The following is a 16,717-nucleotide window of genomic DNA, read 5'->3' as shown; positions in this document are numbered from 1 at the left end:
AAGACTTTATGACTGGAAGGCTGTATCTTTTGATCCCCCATCTTCAATTCTGCTACGTCCTGCTCCTGCCTCTGGCAACTACCCATCTGTCCTCTATGCTATGAGCTTGGTTTTTTGTGGTGGGGGTGGTGGTGTTTCTTTATTTATAAATAATACCTTGTGAACTCCTTCAAATCAGAAATTGTACAGAAAAAAGTTACTTCTGTGTTCCCATTTTATTTATTTATTTATTTTTGTCTTTTTGCCATTTCTTGGGCCGCTCCTGCGACATATGGAAGTTCCCAGGCTAGGGGTCTAATCGGAGCTGTAGCCGCCAGCCTACGCCAGAGCCACAGCAACGCGGGATCCAAGCCGGATCGTTAACCCACTGAGCAAGGGCAGGGATCGAACCCGCAACCTCATGGTTCCTAGTCGGATTCGTTAACCACTGCGCCACGATGGGAACTCCCTGTGTTCCCATTTTAAAGTCACGATTTATCTTATGTCCTAAGGCAATCATTTAACCTCAGAGGATTCAGTTTCTTCATCTGTAAACTGATGGCGATAAGGCTGTCCTTTCTTTTTTTTTTAATTGAGTAATAGTTGATGTATAGTATTATTATAACTAATATTATAACTAACATTAGTTTGAGGTGTACAACAGTGATTAAATATTTTTCTAGATTATACTCCATTTAAAGTTATTATAAAATAAGGGCTCTATTTCCTTCTGCTATACTATATATCCTCGTTGCTTATTTTATACAAAGTGGTTTGTGTTTTTGAATTCCATGCCTCTACCTCGCCCTCCCCACTTCCTTTTCCTCACTGGTAACCGCTAGTTTGTTCTCTGTATCTGTGAGTCTGACTTTTTGTTATATACCTTTGTTTTATTTTTTAGATTCCGCATATAAGTGATAATATAGAGTACTTGTCTTTGACTTATTTCACCAAGTGTAATATTCTTTGGGTCCATCCACTTTGTTGCAGATGGCAGAATTTCATTCTTTTTTATGGTCAAGTAATATTCCATCACACACACACACACACACACACACACACACACACTCACACACACCCCACATCTTTCTTTACCCATTCATCTGTGATGTGCATTTAGCCATATGTTGGCTCTTGTAAATAATGCTGTTATAATCATTGGGATGCAAGTATCTTTTTGAAGCCGTTTTCCCATTTTCTTTGGATATATATATACCTAGAAGTAGAAGAGCTGGATCATATGGTAGTTCTATTTTTAGCTTTCTGAGGAATCTCCATACTGTTTTCCACAGTGGGAAATTTACAATCCCCCCACCCACAGTGAGATTTCTCCACATCTTGGCCATTATTTGCTGTTTGTAGAATTTTTGATGATAGCCATTTTGACAGGTGTGAGGTGACATACTGTGCTTTTCGATTTGCATTTCTCCTTTGCAAAAAGATGATGATTAGCAATGTTGAGCATCTTTTCATGTGTCTTTTTTTATTTTTTTGTCTTTATGTCTATTTTAGGGCTGCACCCGTGGCATATTGGAGGTTCCCAGGCCAGGGGTCTAACTGGAGCTACAGCTGTCAGCCTACGCCAGAGTCACAGCAACGCCAGATCCGAGCCGTGTCTGTAACCTACACCACAGCTCATGGCAACACAGATCCTTAACCCACTGATCAAGGCCAGGGAATTTTTGCCTTTTCTTTCTCCTTTATTTTTTATTATTTTATTTTCAAAAAAAATTTTTTTGGTCTTTTTAGGGCACCCACAGCATATGGGGGTTTCCAGGCTAGGGGTCCAACTGGAGCCAAAGCCGCTGGCCCATGCCACAGTCACAGCAATGTGGGATCTGAGCCATGGCTGTGACTTTCTCACGGCAATGCTGGATCCTTAACCCACTGAGCAAGGCCAGGGATCAAACCCACGTCCTCGTGGATACTAGTTGGGTTTGTTAACCGCTGAGCCACGGCAGGAACTCTTCTCTTGTTTTTTTTAAAGGGCCGCACCTGCGGCACGCGCCGCAGCCGCAGCAGTGCAGGATCTCAGCCGTGATCTACCCCACAGCTCATAGCGGAGCCGGACCCTTAACCCACGAGGCAATTTGAGGTCTCTTGTGGTTTCCGTATACATTTTAGGATTATTTGTTCTAGTTCTGTGAAAAATGCCATGGGTATTTTGATAGAGACTGCATTAAACCTAGAGACTGCTTTGGGGAGTAGGGGGATTTTAATAATGTTAATTCTTCCAGTTCAAAGACATGGGCATAATTCCATTTCATTGCGTCATTGTCAAATTCCTTCACCAATATTTTAGTTTTCAGAGTATAGGCCTTTTACTTCCTTGATTAAATTTATTCCTAGGTATTTTATTCTTTTTGATGTGATTGTAAAGGGGGTTATTAACTTCTCTTTCTGATAGCTTATTATTAATGTATAGAAAAGCAACAGATTTCTGTATGGTTAATCTTGTATTTTGCAAACGTACTGAATTAATTTATTAGTTCTAATGGTTTTTTGGTGGAGACGTTAGGATTTTCTCTTTATAGTGTCATGTCATCTGTAAATTGGGACATTTTTACTTCTTCCTTTCCAATTTGGATACTTTTTATGTCCTTTTCTTGTCTGACTGCTGTGGCTAGAACTTCTAATACTATGTTAAACAGAAGTGGCAAGAGTAGGCATCTTTTTCTTATTCCTGATTTTAGATTTTAATTATTGAGTATGCTGTTAGCTGGGAGTTTTTCATAAATGGCCTTTATTATGCTGAGATAGATTCCCTCAATACCAAGTTTGATTAGTTTTTATCATGAATGAATATTGAATTTTGTCAAATGCTTTCTCTGCATCTATTGAGATAATCATGTGATTTTTATCTTTCTTTTTGTTAATATGGTATATCACATTGATTATTTTGCAAATACTGAACAATCCTTGCATCTCTGGAATAAATGCCACTGGATCATAGTGTACGATCCTTTTTTTATATATATTGTTGAATCTGATTTGCTAATTTTTTGAGGATTTTTGCATCTATATTCATCAGAGATTCTGGGCTGTAATTTTCTTTTTTTGTAGTGTTTTTGGTTTTGATTTCAGGTTAATGGTGGCATTGTAGAATGAATTTAGGCGTGTTCCATCCTCTTCAATTTTTTGGAATAGTTTGAGAAGGATAAGTATTAACTCGTCTTTACATGTTTGGTGGAACTTCCCTGAGAAGCCATCTGGTCCTGGACTTCTGTTTGCTGAGAATTTTTTTTTTTTAATTACAAATTCTGTTTTACTACTAGTGATTGGGCTGTTCAGACTGTCTGTTTCTTCCTGACTCAGTCTTGGCAGGTTGTATGTTTCTAGAAATTTGTCCATTTTTTTCTAGGTTGCCCAATTTGTTGGCACATAACTTTTCACAGTATTGTCTTATATTTTTATCTCTGCAGTATCAATTGTTATTTCTCCTCTTTCATTTCTTATTTGGTTTATTTGGGTCCTCTCTCCTTTCTTCTTGATGAGGCTGGCTAAAGGTTTTTAATCTTTTCAAAGAACTAGCTCTTGCTTTCATTGACTTTCTTTCTTTCTTTTCTTTCTTTCTTTTCTTTCTTTCTTTCTTTCTTTCTTTCTTTCTTTCTTTCTTTCTTTCTTTCTTTCTTTCTTTTCTTTTTTCTTTTCTTTTCTTTTCTTTTTTCTTTCTCTTTCTCCCTCCATCCCTCCCTCTCTTTATTGCCTTCCTCCCCTCCTGCCTTCCTTCCCCCCTTCTCCTCCTGTTCCCTCCCCTCCCTTCACCTCGCCTCTCCTTTTGCAGCTCTTTCAGGCATATGGAAGTTCCCGGGCTAGAAGCTGAATTGGAGCTGCAGCTGCAGCCTATGCCACAGACTCGGCAACACTGGATTGGAGCTGCATCTGCAACCTACACTGTAGCTTGCAACAATGCCCAATCCTTAGTCCACTGAGGGAGGCCAGGGATCGGACCTGCATCCTCACAGAGATAATGTTGGGTCCTTAACCACTGAGCCACAATGAGAAGCCCAATTTTTTTCGATAGAAAAAAATATTTTCTTTTCCTTTTTGGTCTATATTTCCTTTCTGATCTTTATAATTTCCTTCCTGTGCTGACTTTGGGCTTCATTTCCTCATTCCTTTAGGTGGAAGTTCAGGTTGTTTATTTGAGATTTTTCTTATTTCTTGACTAGGCCTGTATCACTATAAACTTCCCTCTTAGAACTGCTTTTGTTGCATCCCACAGATTTGGGAAATCGTGTTTCCATTTTCATTTGTCTCGAGGTATTTTCTGAGTTCCTCTTTGATTTCTTCATTGACCCATTGGTTTTTTAGCGACCCATTGGTTTTTTAGCAACCTATTGGTTGTTTAGTCTCCATGTGCTTATACTTTTTCCATTTTTATTTCTGTAATTGATTTCAGATTTCATACTGTTGTGGTTAGAAAAATGCTTGATATAATTTCTATCTTCTTAAATTTGTTGAGACTTGTTTTGTGGTCTAGCATGTGATTTATCTTGGAGAATGTTCCATGTGCATTTGAAGAGAATGTTTATAGACTGCTGTTTGGGAGTGGAATGTACTGTAGGCATCTATTAAATCCAACTGGTCTACTGTGTCTTTTAAGACTACTGTTGCCTTATTGATCTTCTGTCTGGATGTTCTGTCCATTGGTGTAAGTGGGGTGTTAAAAGTACCTTACTATTATTGCATTGTAATTTTCTCCCTTTATGTCTATTAATATTTGCTTTATATATTTCAGTGTTCCTGTATTGGATGCATATATGTTAATGTGTATAATATCCTCTTCTTGTATTGATCATTATATCATTGTATCAATATGCAATGCCCTTCTTTGTCTTTTGTTACAGACTTTGTTTTAAAATCAATGTTTCTGATATGAGTATTTGTACCCCAGCTTTCTTGTTGTTTCCATCTGCATGAAATATATTTTTCCACCCCCTCACTTTCAATCTGTGTGTCTCTTTTAGTTCCGAAGTGGGTCTCTTATAAGCAGCGTATCAATTGGTTTTCTTTTTTTATATCCAATCAGACACCCTATGACTTTTGACTGCAGCATTTAGTCCACTGACATTTAAGGCAATTATTTTAGGCATGTACTTATTGTCATTTTATTACTTGTTTTCTGGTTGTTTTTGCAGGTCTTCCTTGTTCTTTTCTTTCACCTCCTTGATTAAAATTTATTTCAAGGTATTTTATTTTCTTTGATGCAATTATAAACTGGGTTGATTTCTTATTTTTTCTGATAGTTCATTATTAGTGTTTTAAAATGCAGCTGATTTTTGTAGCCTGCAACTTTAATGAATTCATTTATTAGTTCTAACACTTTTGGGGAGTCTTTAGGGTTTTCTATATGTAATATCATGTCATCTGAAAATAGCGACAATTTTCATTTCTCCCTTCCAGTTTTGGATGGCTTCTCTTTTTATTGCCTAGTTGCTCTGGTTAGGACTTCTAAGACTATGTTGAATGAAAGTGGTGAGAGTGAGCATTCTTTAGCTTAGAGAAAAAGCTTTCAGCTGTTCATTGTTAAGTATGCTGTTAGCTGTAGGTTTGTCATATACAGTGTTTTTTATGTTGAAGTATATTCTCTCTAAACTCACTTTGTTGAGATTTTTCAAAACCATAAATGGATAAGTGAATTTTGTCAAATGCTTTTTCTGCATGTATTGCGATGGTCACGAGATTTCTATCCGTACTGTTAATTTGGTGTATCATATTTACTGATTTGTGAATGTCAAACATCGTTCCATCTCTGGAATAAATCCCACTTGATTATCGTGTATGATCCTTTTAATGTATTGTTGAATTTGGTTTGCTAATATTTTATTTAGTACACATCTATGTTTTTTAGCCTTTCGGGCCTGTCATTTTGTTTTCTTTTGGTATCTTTGTCTGGTTTTGGTATCAGAGTAATGCTGGCCTCGTATATTTTCTCATATTTTATCAAACTGGCTACCGTTTCTGGGAGACGTGTATTAAAATCTTCAAGTGCAATTGCTGATTTGTCTGTTTCTTTTCCTCTTGGTCAGTATTTCAAAACCTTGCTCCATGGGGTTCCCTGGTGGCTTAGTGGGTTAGGGATCTGGTGTTGTCACTGCTGTGGCGTAGGTTCAGTCCCTGGCTTTGAAACTTCCACATGCTATAGGGGAGGCAAAAAACCAAACCAAAGCAAATGAAACAAAACAAACAAACAAACAAAAAACCCACAACAGAACACTGAAACCTACAACTTGCTTCTGCCTAATGTTTCAGTGTCTTCCTATATCTCTTGGGGGCTACTTTTTGTTTATATCAAACTCATGTTTTGTCTAGTCTATCAATTCTTCTAGTATTGGTTGGTTAGCTTCTTGTCCTCCTTTTGGTGGAGAAGCTCTTCTGGTGTCTGTTATTCCCCCTGTGGACTTATTGTTCCTTTGGACTCTCAGCTCCACTGGCTGGAAACGGAGCTGAGCAAAGGGGTGAGGAAGCTGGTTCTCAACCTCAGTTGCACGCTGACAGCACTAGGAGCTCGACAAACAACTGACTCCGGGGTACCTCCTCCAGATTCTGATTTCTGTGATCTGGGCGTAGGAAACCATAACTCTCCAGGTGATCCTAGCGTGCTGTCAAGGTCGCAAACTCTTGTGCTCCCTCCAGAGAAGGACAAAAAGGTTATAGAGAGATTGATGCACCTTGTGTGTTCTAACCTGTGCCAACTTATTATTATTATTATTATTATTGTCTTTTTAGGGCCATACCTACGGCATATGGAGCTTCCCAGGCTAGGGGTTCAGTTGGAGCTGTAGCCGCCGGCCTACACCAGAGCCATAGCAATGCAGGATCCGAGACACATCTGCAACCTACACCACAGCTCACAGTACCGCTGGATCATAAACCCACTGAGCAAGGCCAGGAATCGAACCTGTGTCCTCATGGATGCTAGTCGGGTTTGCTAACCACTGAGCCACAACGGGAACTCCACGTGCCAGCCTCTTCATGTGTGCTCTCCTCCATCAGGAGATTCAGACCTTCAAGGAAATGTCCAACACTCTGCCCCGGAACCACCCTTCCTAAGACCTGTGCCTCTGATTACACTTACCTGGCCTAAGGCGTGGGGAAAAGTGAGGGAACCATCCCAGCTGTTATTTTGGTGGTGAAAGGATAAAAATGACCCATCAGGGCAATGGGGGGCAGGGGGCAAACGAATGAACAAAGCTGAAAAACCACCGTCCCCCCATCTCTCATCTGTGGCGTTGGCTATCTCCCTCTGGCCTGCTGTTGTGCCCCAAGTCCCTCCCAGCTTTAGTGTTGGGGCCTGAGATCCACCAATCTTCTTTTCTTTCCCTGGCATCCCCCTGAGCTGAGCTCAAGGTAGAGAACCAGCAGCCCACGGCACCCCCCTTCCTGCCCCCACCCCACCACCAGCCTAGATTGTGTTGGGCACTGCAGCTTCCAAAACGAGCCAGATGAGGGCCCAGTTCTCATCCTTGTCTCTGGTATTTTGGAAGCCCTAGCATAGGACTTGTCCCTGGAGGCTCAGTGCTTGTCACTGTGGTCTCTGTGGTGATCACAAGTCTCATGGCAAATGCCACTAAGGCACATTCTTCTTGGGCTCCTCAGCAATCGAGTCCAGTCCACCTGTCTCCCCATCCACTCCAAGAAACTCATTCAAAGAGCATTTGCTCATGCCTGCTGGTTATCTAGGCCTGTACTGTGTGCTCAAGTTGAGTATATGGGTGGCTGGGGAGCAGGGTGTAATAAATGAGAGACATGTGCCCCTTCCTCTAGGAGCAGATATTCTAATGAAAGGATCATATGGCTCCAATGCTACAATGGATCAGTGGCTTTACTATGCAAGGTATGCAGGGACCCGAAAGGAGACTGTTACCTTTGCCTCCAAGGGATCAAGAAGAACATCAGAGGAGATATATGGGCAGGTCTTGAAGGACAAACAGGAGTTTACCAGGCAGGAAAAATGGGGGAAGACCATTCCAGGCACAGGGAATATAGCATATGCAAAGGAAGGAGACTTAGGGTCTGAGGAGCCACCGATAATGCAGCAGGGAGATGAACGGGAGGTGAGGCTGGGATGGGAGGTGGGCGTCAGACCTAGAAGAGGGACTCAGATTTCATTCTAGGGTGAAGGGTGAAGCCCTGTGAGGGGAGGATTCCTGCTGAATCTTGCCCACGAGGAAGATGGATGAGAGGGGAAGACACCAGCGGCAGGGCGAAGGGTTAAGGGGCTGACACTGCAATCCAGGTAGGAAGAGTTGAGGGCCAGAACTACACCATGGGCAGCAGGGAAAACAGGGGCTGAGTGTGAAAACTAATTTAGATGAGAGGTCTGTCCAGCTGGAAATGGGGTGAACACAGATGGCTCAGGTGGGGGCATGGGCAACTCCAGTGAGAGATGGTGGGGCTGTTTCAGAGATGGGGAAAGTGGCACATTTGGGGGCTTGGGGAAGATGGAACATTCAGCTTGGGATGTGCTGAGGTCAGGGTGAAACATCCAGGGGAGACATCCAGGTGGCTGCTAGGACTATGTGGCTGGAACTCAAGGAGATTGGCCATGACAGAGCCAAGTGTAGATGGAGACACAGACAGCTCCCAGCTGCCAGGAGGATGCAGAAGGGGGAGAGAAAGGCAAGGGAGGGGCTCAGGGAGCCTCTGGAGTTTTAAGGGTGAGCCCGTTAGGCTGGGATATAACAGGTGGAACTGGGGGGGAGTAGGAGACCAGGCTAGGGCGTGTGTGTGGGAACAGAGTGGCATGGACTAGACCTATCCATGAGGACAGGGACGTTGGGGGTCCGTCACTGCTGAGTCCCCAGTGCCCGGCCCAGGGTCTAGGTGTGGAAGGTGCTCATACAACATGGCTTAGATGGTTGGGTATGTGTGTACATATGGATAAATGATGCTCTGCCCACCCTGCCGTCCTCTCCCCTTGTCACTGAGCTGCGGTGGAGGGCTCTTCTGTCTCCCCAGGAAGGTGTCCCGCTCCTCTGCCTACAGTCCTGCTCTCCTCCCTAGCAGATGTCTCTCGAGGGTCTAAACCTACACTTGCTCCAGACGCTCTGTGATCACACACTCCCCTTCCCACCGGGGCCACAGCTGCCAGCAGCAGAAGGGGTCACCTGACCCAGGCCAGCCAATCAGAGTCTGTCCTGGGAATCTTGCCTCTGCATCTTCTGAACTGATCACGTGTGACTGGTAGGTGGCTGGGTGAACACGCATCTGTGCGCCACGGATGCTGGTGCACAGAGCAGGTGGGAGGGATGGCCAGAGTGTGAGAGAATGAGAAGAGAGCAGACCCCCAGACAGAGGCAGACAAGGCAGCGTGGGCAAGACAGAGGGGGAACAGGTGCTGCCTGGCTCTCCCTTTGAGGCTTGGCTGCGTCCTGCTTTGGGCTCCGTGTGTCCGCAGGGTCTGGCCACTAACCCCGTGCTGCCCTAGGCTGCTGTGTGTGGACTTCAGTTTCTTCTGCCCAAAGACCTGCATGTGAGATGCTTCCTCCTGGGTGCTGCCCAGCAGGGCTTGAGGCCTCCTGCAAACAGGTTCTATGTCCTAGAGGTCAAAGGCCGCCACTAGTCCTTCCTCGGTGGCCCAGCACATCCTGCGGATGGTCACACAGAACCCAGGCCCCAAGGAAGGATCCGGCACATCATCTGGTCTCTGTGCTAAATGCCCTGAGAATGTCCTTGCATCCCAGAGGAAGCCACTGAGAGAGGCTCGGCTCCTTCTGACAGGTGCTGGGGAGCAGCTGAGGGCCCCGGGCTCAGGAAGCGGCAGAGCCGGAACATGAACCCAGCCCTTCAAACTCCACGTTGAGCGTTGAGGCTGCTCTCCCCTCCTACTGCGGGGCCTGGACAGGAGGCGCTGACACCCTTCTGGGGACCTTGGTGGTCATAATGAGATGAGAGCAGCATCGCCCGGAGCTTGCCCGAGTCTGGAAGGAACAGGCCTGGAGGCAGTGATGGCTCAGATCGTAGTGCCCAGCCCCTAAATGCAAAGGTCACTTCTGAAGAGGACAAACAGCCCTGATGGTGAAACCTGACTGGTCAGGTCCTCACAAGGAGCCCGTGTGTGTCCGGGGCCGGCAGCCGTTCCCTGGCAGTTGGGGTGGCGTCTTGCCTGTAGGTGAGCAGTCGGGACAGGACAAAACCTCTGGCACGGAAGCCATGTGGTTGCACATCCCCGACCTGGGAGCCAGACGCCCTGGCCCGGCACAGACAGGGCTCGGGGCGAGCGGGAGAGGAAAGCGCCCCCTGCGTTCCTCGCTGGCGACCTGTTAAGATGCACGCGTTCCACCTGCTTTTACAGAAACGGGGACTCCCTCCCTCCGGGAGCACTGCTAAGGCCGCTGCCAGGGAACAGCAGGGCTTTCTTCGCCCTCTGGCCTCCTTCTGACGTCTCACCTGGTCATCTCAACTATGCAGGGGCACGGAAACCCACCAGCTCTTTCCAGAAGGTTGGACGGCCAGGGTGGAGGCCAGCCTGGCCAGCATCTGGGACAAGCTGGAGGGGAAGCTGGAGCCAGAGCAGCCTGAGGGGTGCTGATCTCGGTGCCTCAGAGACTGCAATGAGCCGGGAAAGGTTAAAACAAACGTTTATTCAACAAATTATATTAAGAAGACAATCACACAGTGAAACTTCCCTTTGCCAAGTACTAGAGTCACCTCAAATAAATACACGCAGTAGGACGTCGTTCCTAAGCTAGCTCGTAGCCGCCTGGCCGAGGCCCATGTCCTGGTGGTGACAGGCAGCAGTGCGGTCGCAACTGGTGAAGGAAGCCGGGTGGCCCAAGAGCAGGTACCTGGCCCCTCTGCCCTCACCCTCGGGCTCGCCAGCTCTCGGGAGCTGTGGGCTGGGATTCCCGTGATGGACAGGCCGCAGCCCTGGGACTGCACCTGGCCCTTGCCCTGTGCTTGATGACACCACCACGCTGGCCCCAGCAGGACCAGTGGCGGCTGGGAAGCCCATTCTGGGGCTGGAGGTGGCTGCTTGTGATGGGACCGCTGGCACCGTGAGTTCTGGGGCCAGATCCTGCTTCTGCCACTTACCAGCTTTGTGCCTGCGGACACGTCTCCGCTTCTTCCTCTGGAACCAGGAGCAAAGAGCATCCACTTCTGAGGATTAGTTTGTTTGGGGGAAGGGGGGGGGGGTGACAGGGGAAAGTGTGCTTCAAGTGCCACCTAGCACCTGGCAAGAAGCAGGTGCCTCACCCGTGGTGGTCCTCCTTGTCCCCCTGCCGCCTTCTGAACAAAGCGGGGACATGTGGAAAAGCCACTGGCAGCTTCTCCTCGCCCACCGCGGAGGGAGCTCAAGAGGAGGCCTAAGCTGCTACTTCTTCCCGCCCCCAGGTGGAGGCGGGGAGGCTTCCCACCTTCCCGAGTGGAGGCTGTGGCCCTATCAGTTCCTGGACTTGGGGTGGAAAAGCCTGGTCATACATTTGCAAGTGACCCTGGAGCTGACCCCTCCCTCCTTATCACCGCTGTGCTGTTTCCAAGGCTTCTGGCGAGAGACTTGGGGTTTTCAGAGGGAAAAGAGACGGCAGCAGGGATACTGTGCTCTGGTCAGTCCTTCTGGGCAGGACAGAGGCTGCCGCCCTTCGTGTTTCTGGGAGAATTGTGGGCTTCCCCTCCCGACGCGGCCCGAGGATTCGTGAAGAAAAGCACCATCCCGGAAAGCAGCAGAGGTGGCTCGAGTCCCAGGGTGAGTGGAGCGCCGCTTCCCCACGAGGCGGGTGGGGCACGTGGGCACCCACCTCTCGGGGAGAGACAGAGGGCTGGGCGCTGCCTACGATCTACCGCAGCCGCCAGCTTCCCCCAACGCTGCTCTGTAAGCTGCTGTGCTGGCTACGATCAGTCACCATTCTGCCCAGACTCAGTCTGGGATGCGGTGGGGGCCTCTCCAGCTCCCCTGAGTCCATTCAGGGAGTTTGGCCTTTTCCTGGCGGCCCCACAGCCCTGCCTTGCTCTGTCCATCCCGGGACGGCAGGGTGGCCTGGGGTGGGGTGGGGCTCCTCCCCCAACCACCACCCTGACTGCCCTCTTGCTCCCTGCAAGGGACCCCACGTGACTGTCTTTGGCCCTCCTAGGTCCATCAGAGCCACCGGAATGCTTGCTTCTGAGTCAAGGAGAAAGGTGGTGGGGCGTTGAGTGTTGGAGATGATCCCACAGCTGGGGCGTGTCGCAGAGGAAGGACAGAGGTGAGTGCAGACGCCACCCCTCTCTGTTGGTTTTGGACCTGCCCTACCCGTGCAAACAGCAGTAGCAGCAGACACAGGATCTCGGGGCCCCACACGGCTCCCCGATTCCCTGGAAACAACCAGCTTATTTCAGTGGGTACGTGTGAGGTGGATGCGTCAGCTCTGCCCTGGGTGAGCACCAATCCCAAGAGGTTCACACGGGGATTGTCCACCCTGAGCGCCTCCCGGGCCCGGGTGGGTTCCACCAACCAACTGCCTTTTCTTGCCACCTTACCATGAGGGAGGCACGGGAAGGCCAGCTCCACCGGGGAGGTCCCCGAGGATGGGCGGAGAGGTGACCACCTTCCCTAATGCACAGAGGTCAGGAGGTATTGAAATGAAGACCAAGGGGCGACCGGGGGGTGGGGGTGGAGGTGGGGGCGCTGATGCGGGGGTGTGAGGTATGTTTTGCCCCAGCCCCACTTCTCAGCTAGAGGCCGCCCCTCCTAGCTGCTGGCCCCCAGCCACCGATGTGCCATCCTAGGAGCTGCCAGGAGGAAGGACTGTCCCTGGTTGGGCAGGGCTCTCTGGGCCGCCTTGCTGCTCTCCTTGGCCGCCTGCACGCCTGCTGTCGGACACCTAGCAAACCTCGCGCCCAAAGCTCCAGCCATCCAGTGACCCTCGAGATGCGAGATACCAAGTTCTGGGGAGTTGGCACAAACTCCACAGAGTGAGAACCAAGCTTCCAGGATGCCAGCGCGTCCAAGGGCCACTTGGGGCAGAAATGTCAGCTCTGGCCCCAGTTTGGTCACCCGGGCCAGACAGACTTCAAACAACTGTTCCTGTGCAGAGGCCACCAAGACACAGCTGGTGCTGAGAAGCTGGGTGGCTGTGTGTCCGTGTCCCTGGGCACCGGCTCACAGAGCCTCTTTACCGGCAGGCCTGGTCACCGGGACAGGTGCAGGGCTGGGCAGTTGGAGCTGTTGTTGGCACGTGGGCACCGCAGAGATGAGCCCTTTGTGGGGATGAGGGTGTGAGGTGAGTGAGCACAGCATCCTGGCAGCAAAAGTCACCTGCAGGCAGGCACCCGGCCACTCGCCTTTATCGCCCAGAAGGCAAGTCCTCTCTGGGCTGGTGGCTGGGGCATGGCTGCCCCCTGACCTCAGGGTGTCCAGTGTATAAACAGAGTGACAAATCGGAGGATGTCCACAGCGGACAGGGGGCTAGGCTGTGCTTCCTCAGGGTCCCTGTGAAATTCTCTGGCACTTGATGCCATGGGCATGAGGGGCCTGTTCCACATGTCTGGGTCTCCTCAGGGTCTCCCGGGAGGAAAGCAATGGCTTAGTGGTGGCCTCAGTAAGGAGTGCCGGGAGTCGGTGGCGTCACTGGGCGGCCAGAACAACTGTCCAGGGCCCTCGGGGTGACTCCCGTGGTGCGCAGGGTTGTTGGTGGGACAACGGGTCATCACACAGACATGGCAGGAGCCGCTGGTCACTACAGCACACACAGATTAGTTGAGATTACGAACAGCATCCCCAGGGAGGCGGGGCGTCGTGTCAGGCAAGCCGATGACCGAGGAGGTAACAGCTCAGCCGCTCGGAGTCTCCCAGAAGCAGGGCAGTGAGGAAGGCGGCGGCGGGAGGGGCCGGGCGAGGGGAGGGCGCGCAGTGGTCTGGGCGGTGTCCTCGCCCCTCAGGACTGGGGGATCTGCTGACACCGGGTAGGGCTGGGCGGGAGCCTGGCGGCGGCGCTCTGCTCCGTGCGGAAGCTGTACTCGTACTGCAGGAGGGGAGAGGCAGTCAGCACCGGAGAAACCAAAGCACGCTTCGGGCCAGCGGGCGGGGCCTGGTGCAGCGAGCTGGGCTCGGGGCGGGGCGGGGCGGGGCGTGCACTGCGGCTGGCACCGCCCCCCCGCTCCGCCCCGCCCCCGCTCCGCCCCGCCCCCGCCCCGAGGGTGAAGGGGAGCAGCAGCAACAGCACCCAAGCTGCGGTGCCCCCAGCCCGCGCCCCGCCCCGCCCCGCCCCGCCCCGGCAGACGGTCCGAATCACAGGGATGAAGCAGCAGCAGCCCTGGGGCTCAGCCGGCCCGACCTGAGGCCAGCCACAGCCACCAGGCTTGGGCGACCCCGGACTTGCGGCTCTGGCTCAGTGCTTCCTGAGTACTGCTGGAGACAAACACCAGGTGACAGGGGGTACAGGGAAGGGCCTCCGAGGGCAGCACCCTTAGGGGTCACCACCCATGGGTATGTACCTGTGCCCAGTCCAGACCTGTTGCCCACCGAACCCTCATGCTTGAGACCTGAGCTTCCCCACCTGACCCCCCCCAACACACTGACCCCCCCCAACACACCTGACCCCAGGACCTAGAAATCAGACAAGGTATGTTCCCGAGTCTGGCATGATTTAGAGGAGGGAGGACACCTGCGGTTCACCTTAGAGGCACGTGGTGTGAGGCAGGGGGTGAAGGTGAGGAGTGCCTGACTAGCAAGGACAGGCCTGGCCACAGTGGGCTTTAGGTCAAGGCAGCCATATGGGCCAGTGGGGCTTAGGAATGAGATTAGGTCAGTGGTCATTAAACATTTTAAGTAATTAAAGACTTTTTAGCAGTAGAATTGCCATAAAAAGGGGGCTTCCTTACATAAAGCAGAGCAAAGTCAAGCTGCCCCAGCTGAACTCAGCCACTGCCTCAAGCTGTCTCCTTGGGGAGACTGTGGTGTCCACCCAGTAGGGTGCAGGCCCCAGCCACAGCCATGGGCTCCAAATGCCCCCTGCCCCTGAAAGTGAGCTGCCTGTAGCAAGAAGGCACTTGCGGAGGATGTGCAGAGCAAGGGGCAGAGCCCAGAGCTGAAAGGCCTTAGGGCGCCTTCAAAAATGATGGGGAGCAGCCTGGATCAGAAGGGTTACTACTGTTAAGTGGCCACACGACCCAAAGCAATTGACAGATTGAATGCCGTCCCTATCAGATTATCCGCGACATTTTTTCACAGAACTAGAACAGATAATCCTAGTTTGGGACAAATTATTTGGACCAATAATCCAAATAAAACTTATATACAACCACAAAAGATCCAGAACTGTCAAAGCAACCTTGAGGAAAAAGGAAAAAAAAGCAGGAAGCATAACCCTTCCAAACTTTAGACAATACTACAAAGCTCCAGTAATTACAACAGTGTGGGACTAACACAAAAGCAGACAGGGATCACTGGAGTGGAATAGAGACCCCAGAAATAAACCCACACACCTATGGTCAACTAATGGTTGACAAAGAAGGCAAGAATATACAATGGGGGGAAAGACCTTCAGCATGTGATGCTGGGAAAGCTGGACAGCTACGTGTAACTCGACGTGAAGTTAGAAGCCCTTCTCATAGCATACACACCAAAAACCTCCAAATGGCTTAAAGACTTCAGTGTAATACCATAAAACTCCTAGATGAGAACACAGGCAAAACATTCGCTGACATAAATCATACCAATGTTTTCTTAGGTCAATCTCAAGGCAAGAAAAATAAAAGCAAAAATAAGCAAATGGGACCTAATCAAACTTACAAGCTTTGCACAGTAGAAGAAACCGCAAACAAAACAAAAAGATGACCTATGGGCTGGGAGAAAATATTTCCAAATGATGTAACCAACGAGAGCTTAATTTCCAAAATTACAACGTAACCAAAAAACCCAATTGAAAAATGCGCAGGAGTTCCCGTCGTGGCGCAGTGGTTAACGAATCCAACTAGGAACCATGAGGTTGCGGGTTCGATCCCTGCCCTTGCTCAGTGGGTTAAGGATCCGGCGTTGCCGTGAGCTGCGGTGTAGGTCGCAGACGTGGCTTGGATCCTGCGTGGAGGTGGCTCTGGCGTAGGTCGGCAGCTACAGCTCTGATTAGACCCCTAGAGTGGGAACCTCCATATGCCTCGGGTGTGGCCCTAGAAAAAGACAAAAAAAAAAAGAAAAAAAAAAAAGGTGGGCAGAAGACCTAAATAGACATCTCCAATGATGACATACAGATGGCCAAATAGGCACATGAAACACTGCTAATTATTAGAGAAATGCACATCAAAACTACAATGAGGTACCACCTCACATGGGTCAGAATGGCCATCATTAGAAAGTCTACAAATTACAAATGCTGCACAGGTGTGGGAAAACGGAACCCCTCCTGCACTGTTGGTGGGAGTGTAAGTTGGTGCAGCCACTGTGCAAAACAGTACGGCGGTTCCTCAAAAAACTAGCGTTGCCACATGATCCAACAATCCCCCTCCTGGGTATCTATCCAGACAGAAGTGTAATTCAAAACGATACACGCACCCCTATGTTCACAGTAGCCCTATTCACGAGAGCTGAGACATGGAAGCAACCTCAGTGTCCACTGAGATGAATGGATAGATAAGATGTGCTACGTATATACGATGAAAATTACTCTGCCATAAAAAGGAATGAAATAATGCCCTCTGCAGCAACATGGATGGACTTAGAGTTGCTTTTTTAAAAAATCTTTTTAGAGCCATACCTGCGGCATATGGAAGTTCCCAGGCTAGGGCTCAAATCAGAGCTGTAGCTGTCAGCCTACACCAC

General features: G+C 49.5%; 1 protein-coding gene across 13 annotated transcripts in view; it reads right to left on the bottom strand.

Annotated features, from left to right (window-relative positions):
• Positions 1-10,548: 10,548 nt before the first annotated feature.
• MVB12B (multivesicular body subunit 12B) overlaps positions 10,549-16,717 on the bottom strand; it is a 492,693-nt gene continuing 486,524 nt past the window's right edge. For all 13 annotated transcript variants that reach the window (XM_084996616.1, XM_084996598.1, XM_084996539.1 and 10 more), the window contains one exon: positions 10,549-13,925. In XM_084996616.1, coding sequence (XP_084852742.1) covers positions 13,839-13,925 — 87 coding nt within the window. In that variant the 3' untranslated portion in view covers positions 10,549-13,838. The remainder of the gene's footprint in view (positions 13,926-16,717) is intronic.

Source organism: Sus scrofa, chromosome 1, assembly GCF_054392235.1.
Source record: "Sus scrofa isolate SSC_HxYL_T2T_F1_AM1 chromosome 1, Sscrofa_HxYL_maternal_Yorkshire_Landrace_v2.0, whole genome shotgun sequence".
Classification (NCBI taxonomy): domain Eukaryota; kingdom Metazoa; phylum Chordata; class Mammalia; order Artiodactyla; family Suidae; genus Sus; species Sus scrofa.
This window is presented reverse-complemented; position numbering and strand designations above follow the sequence as displayed.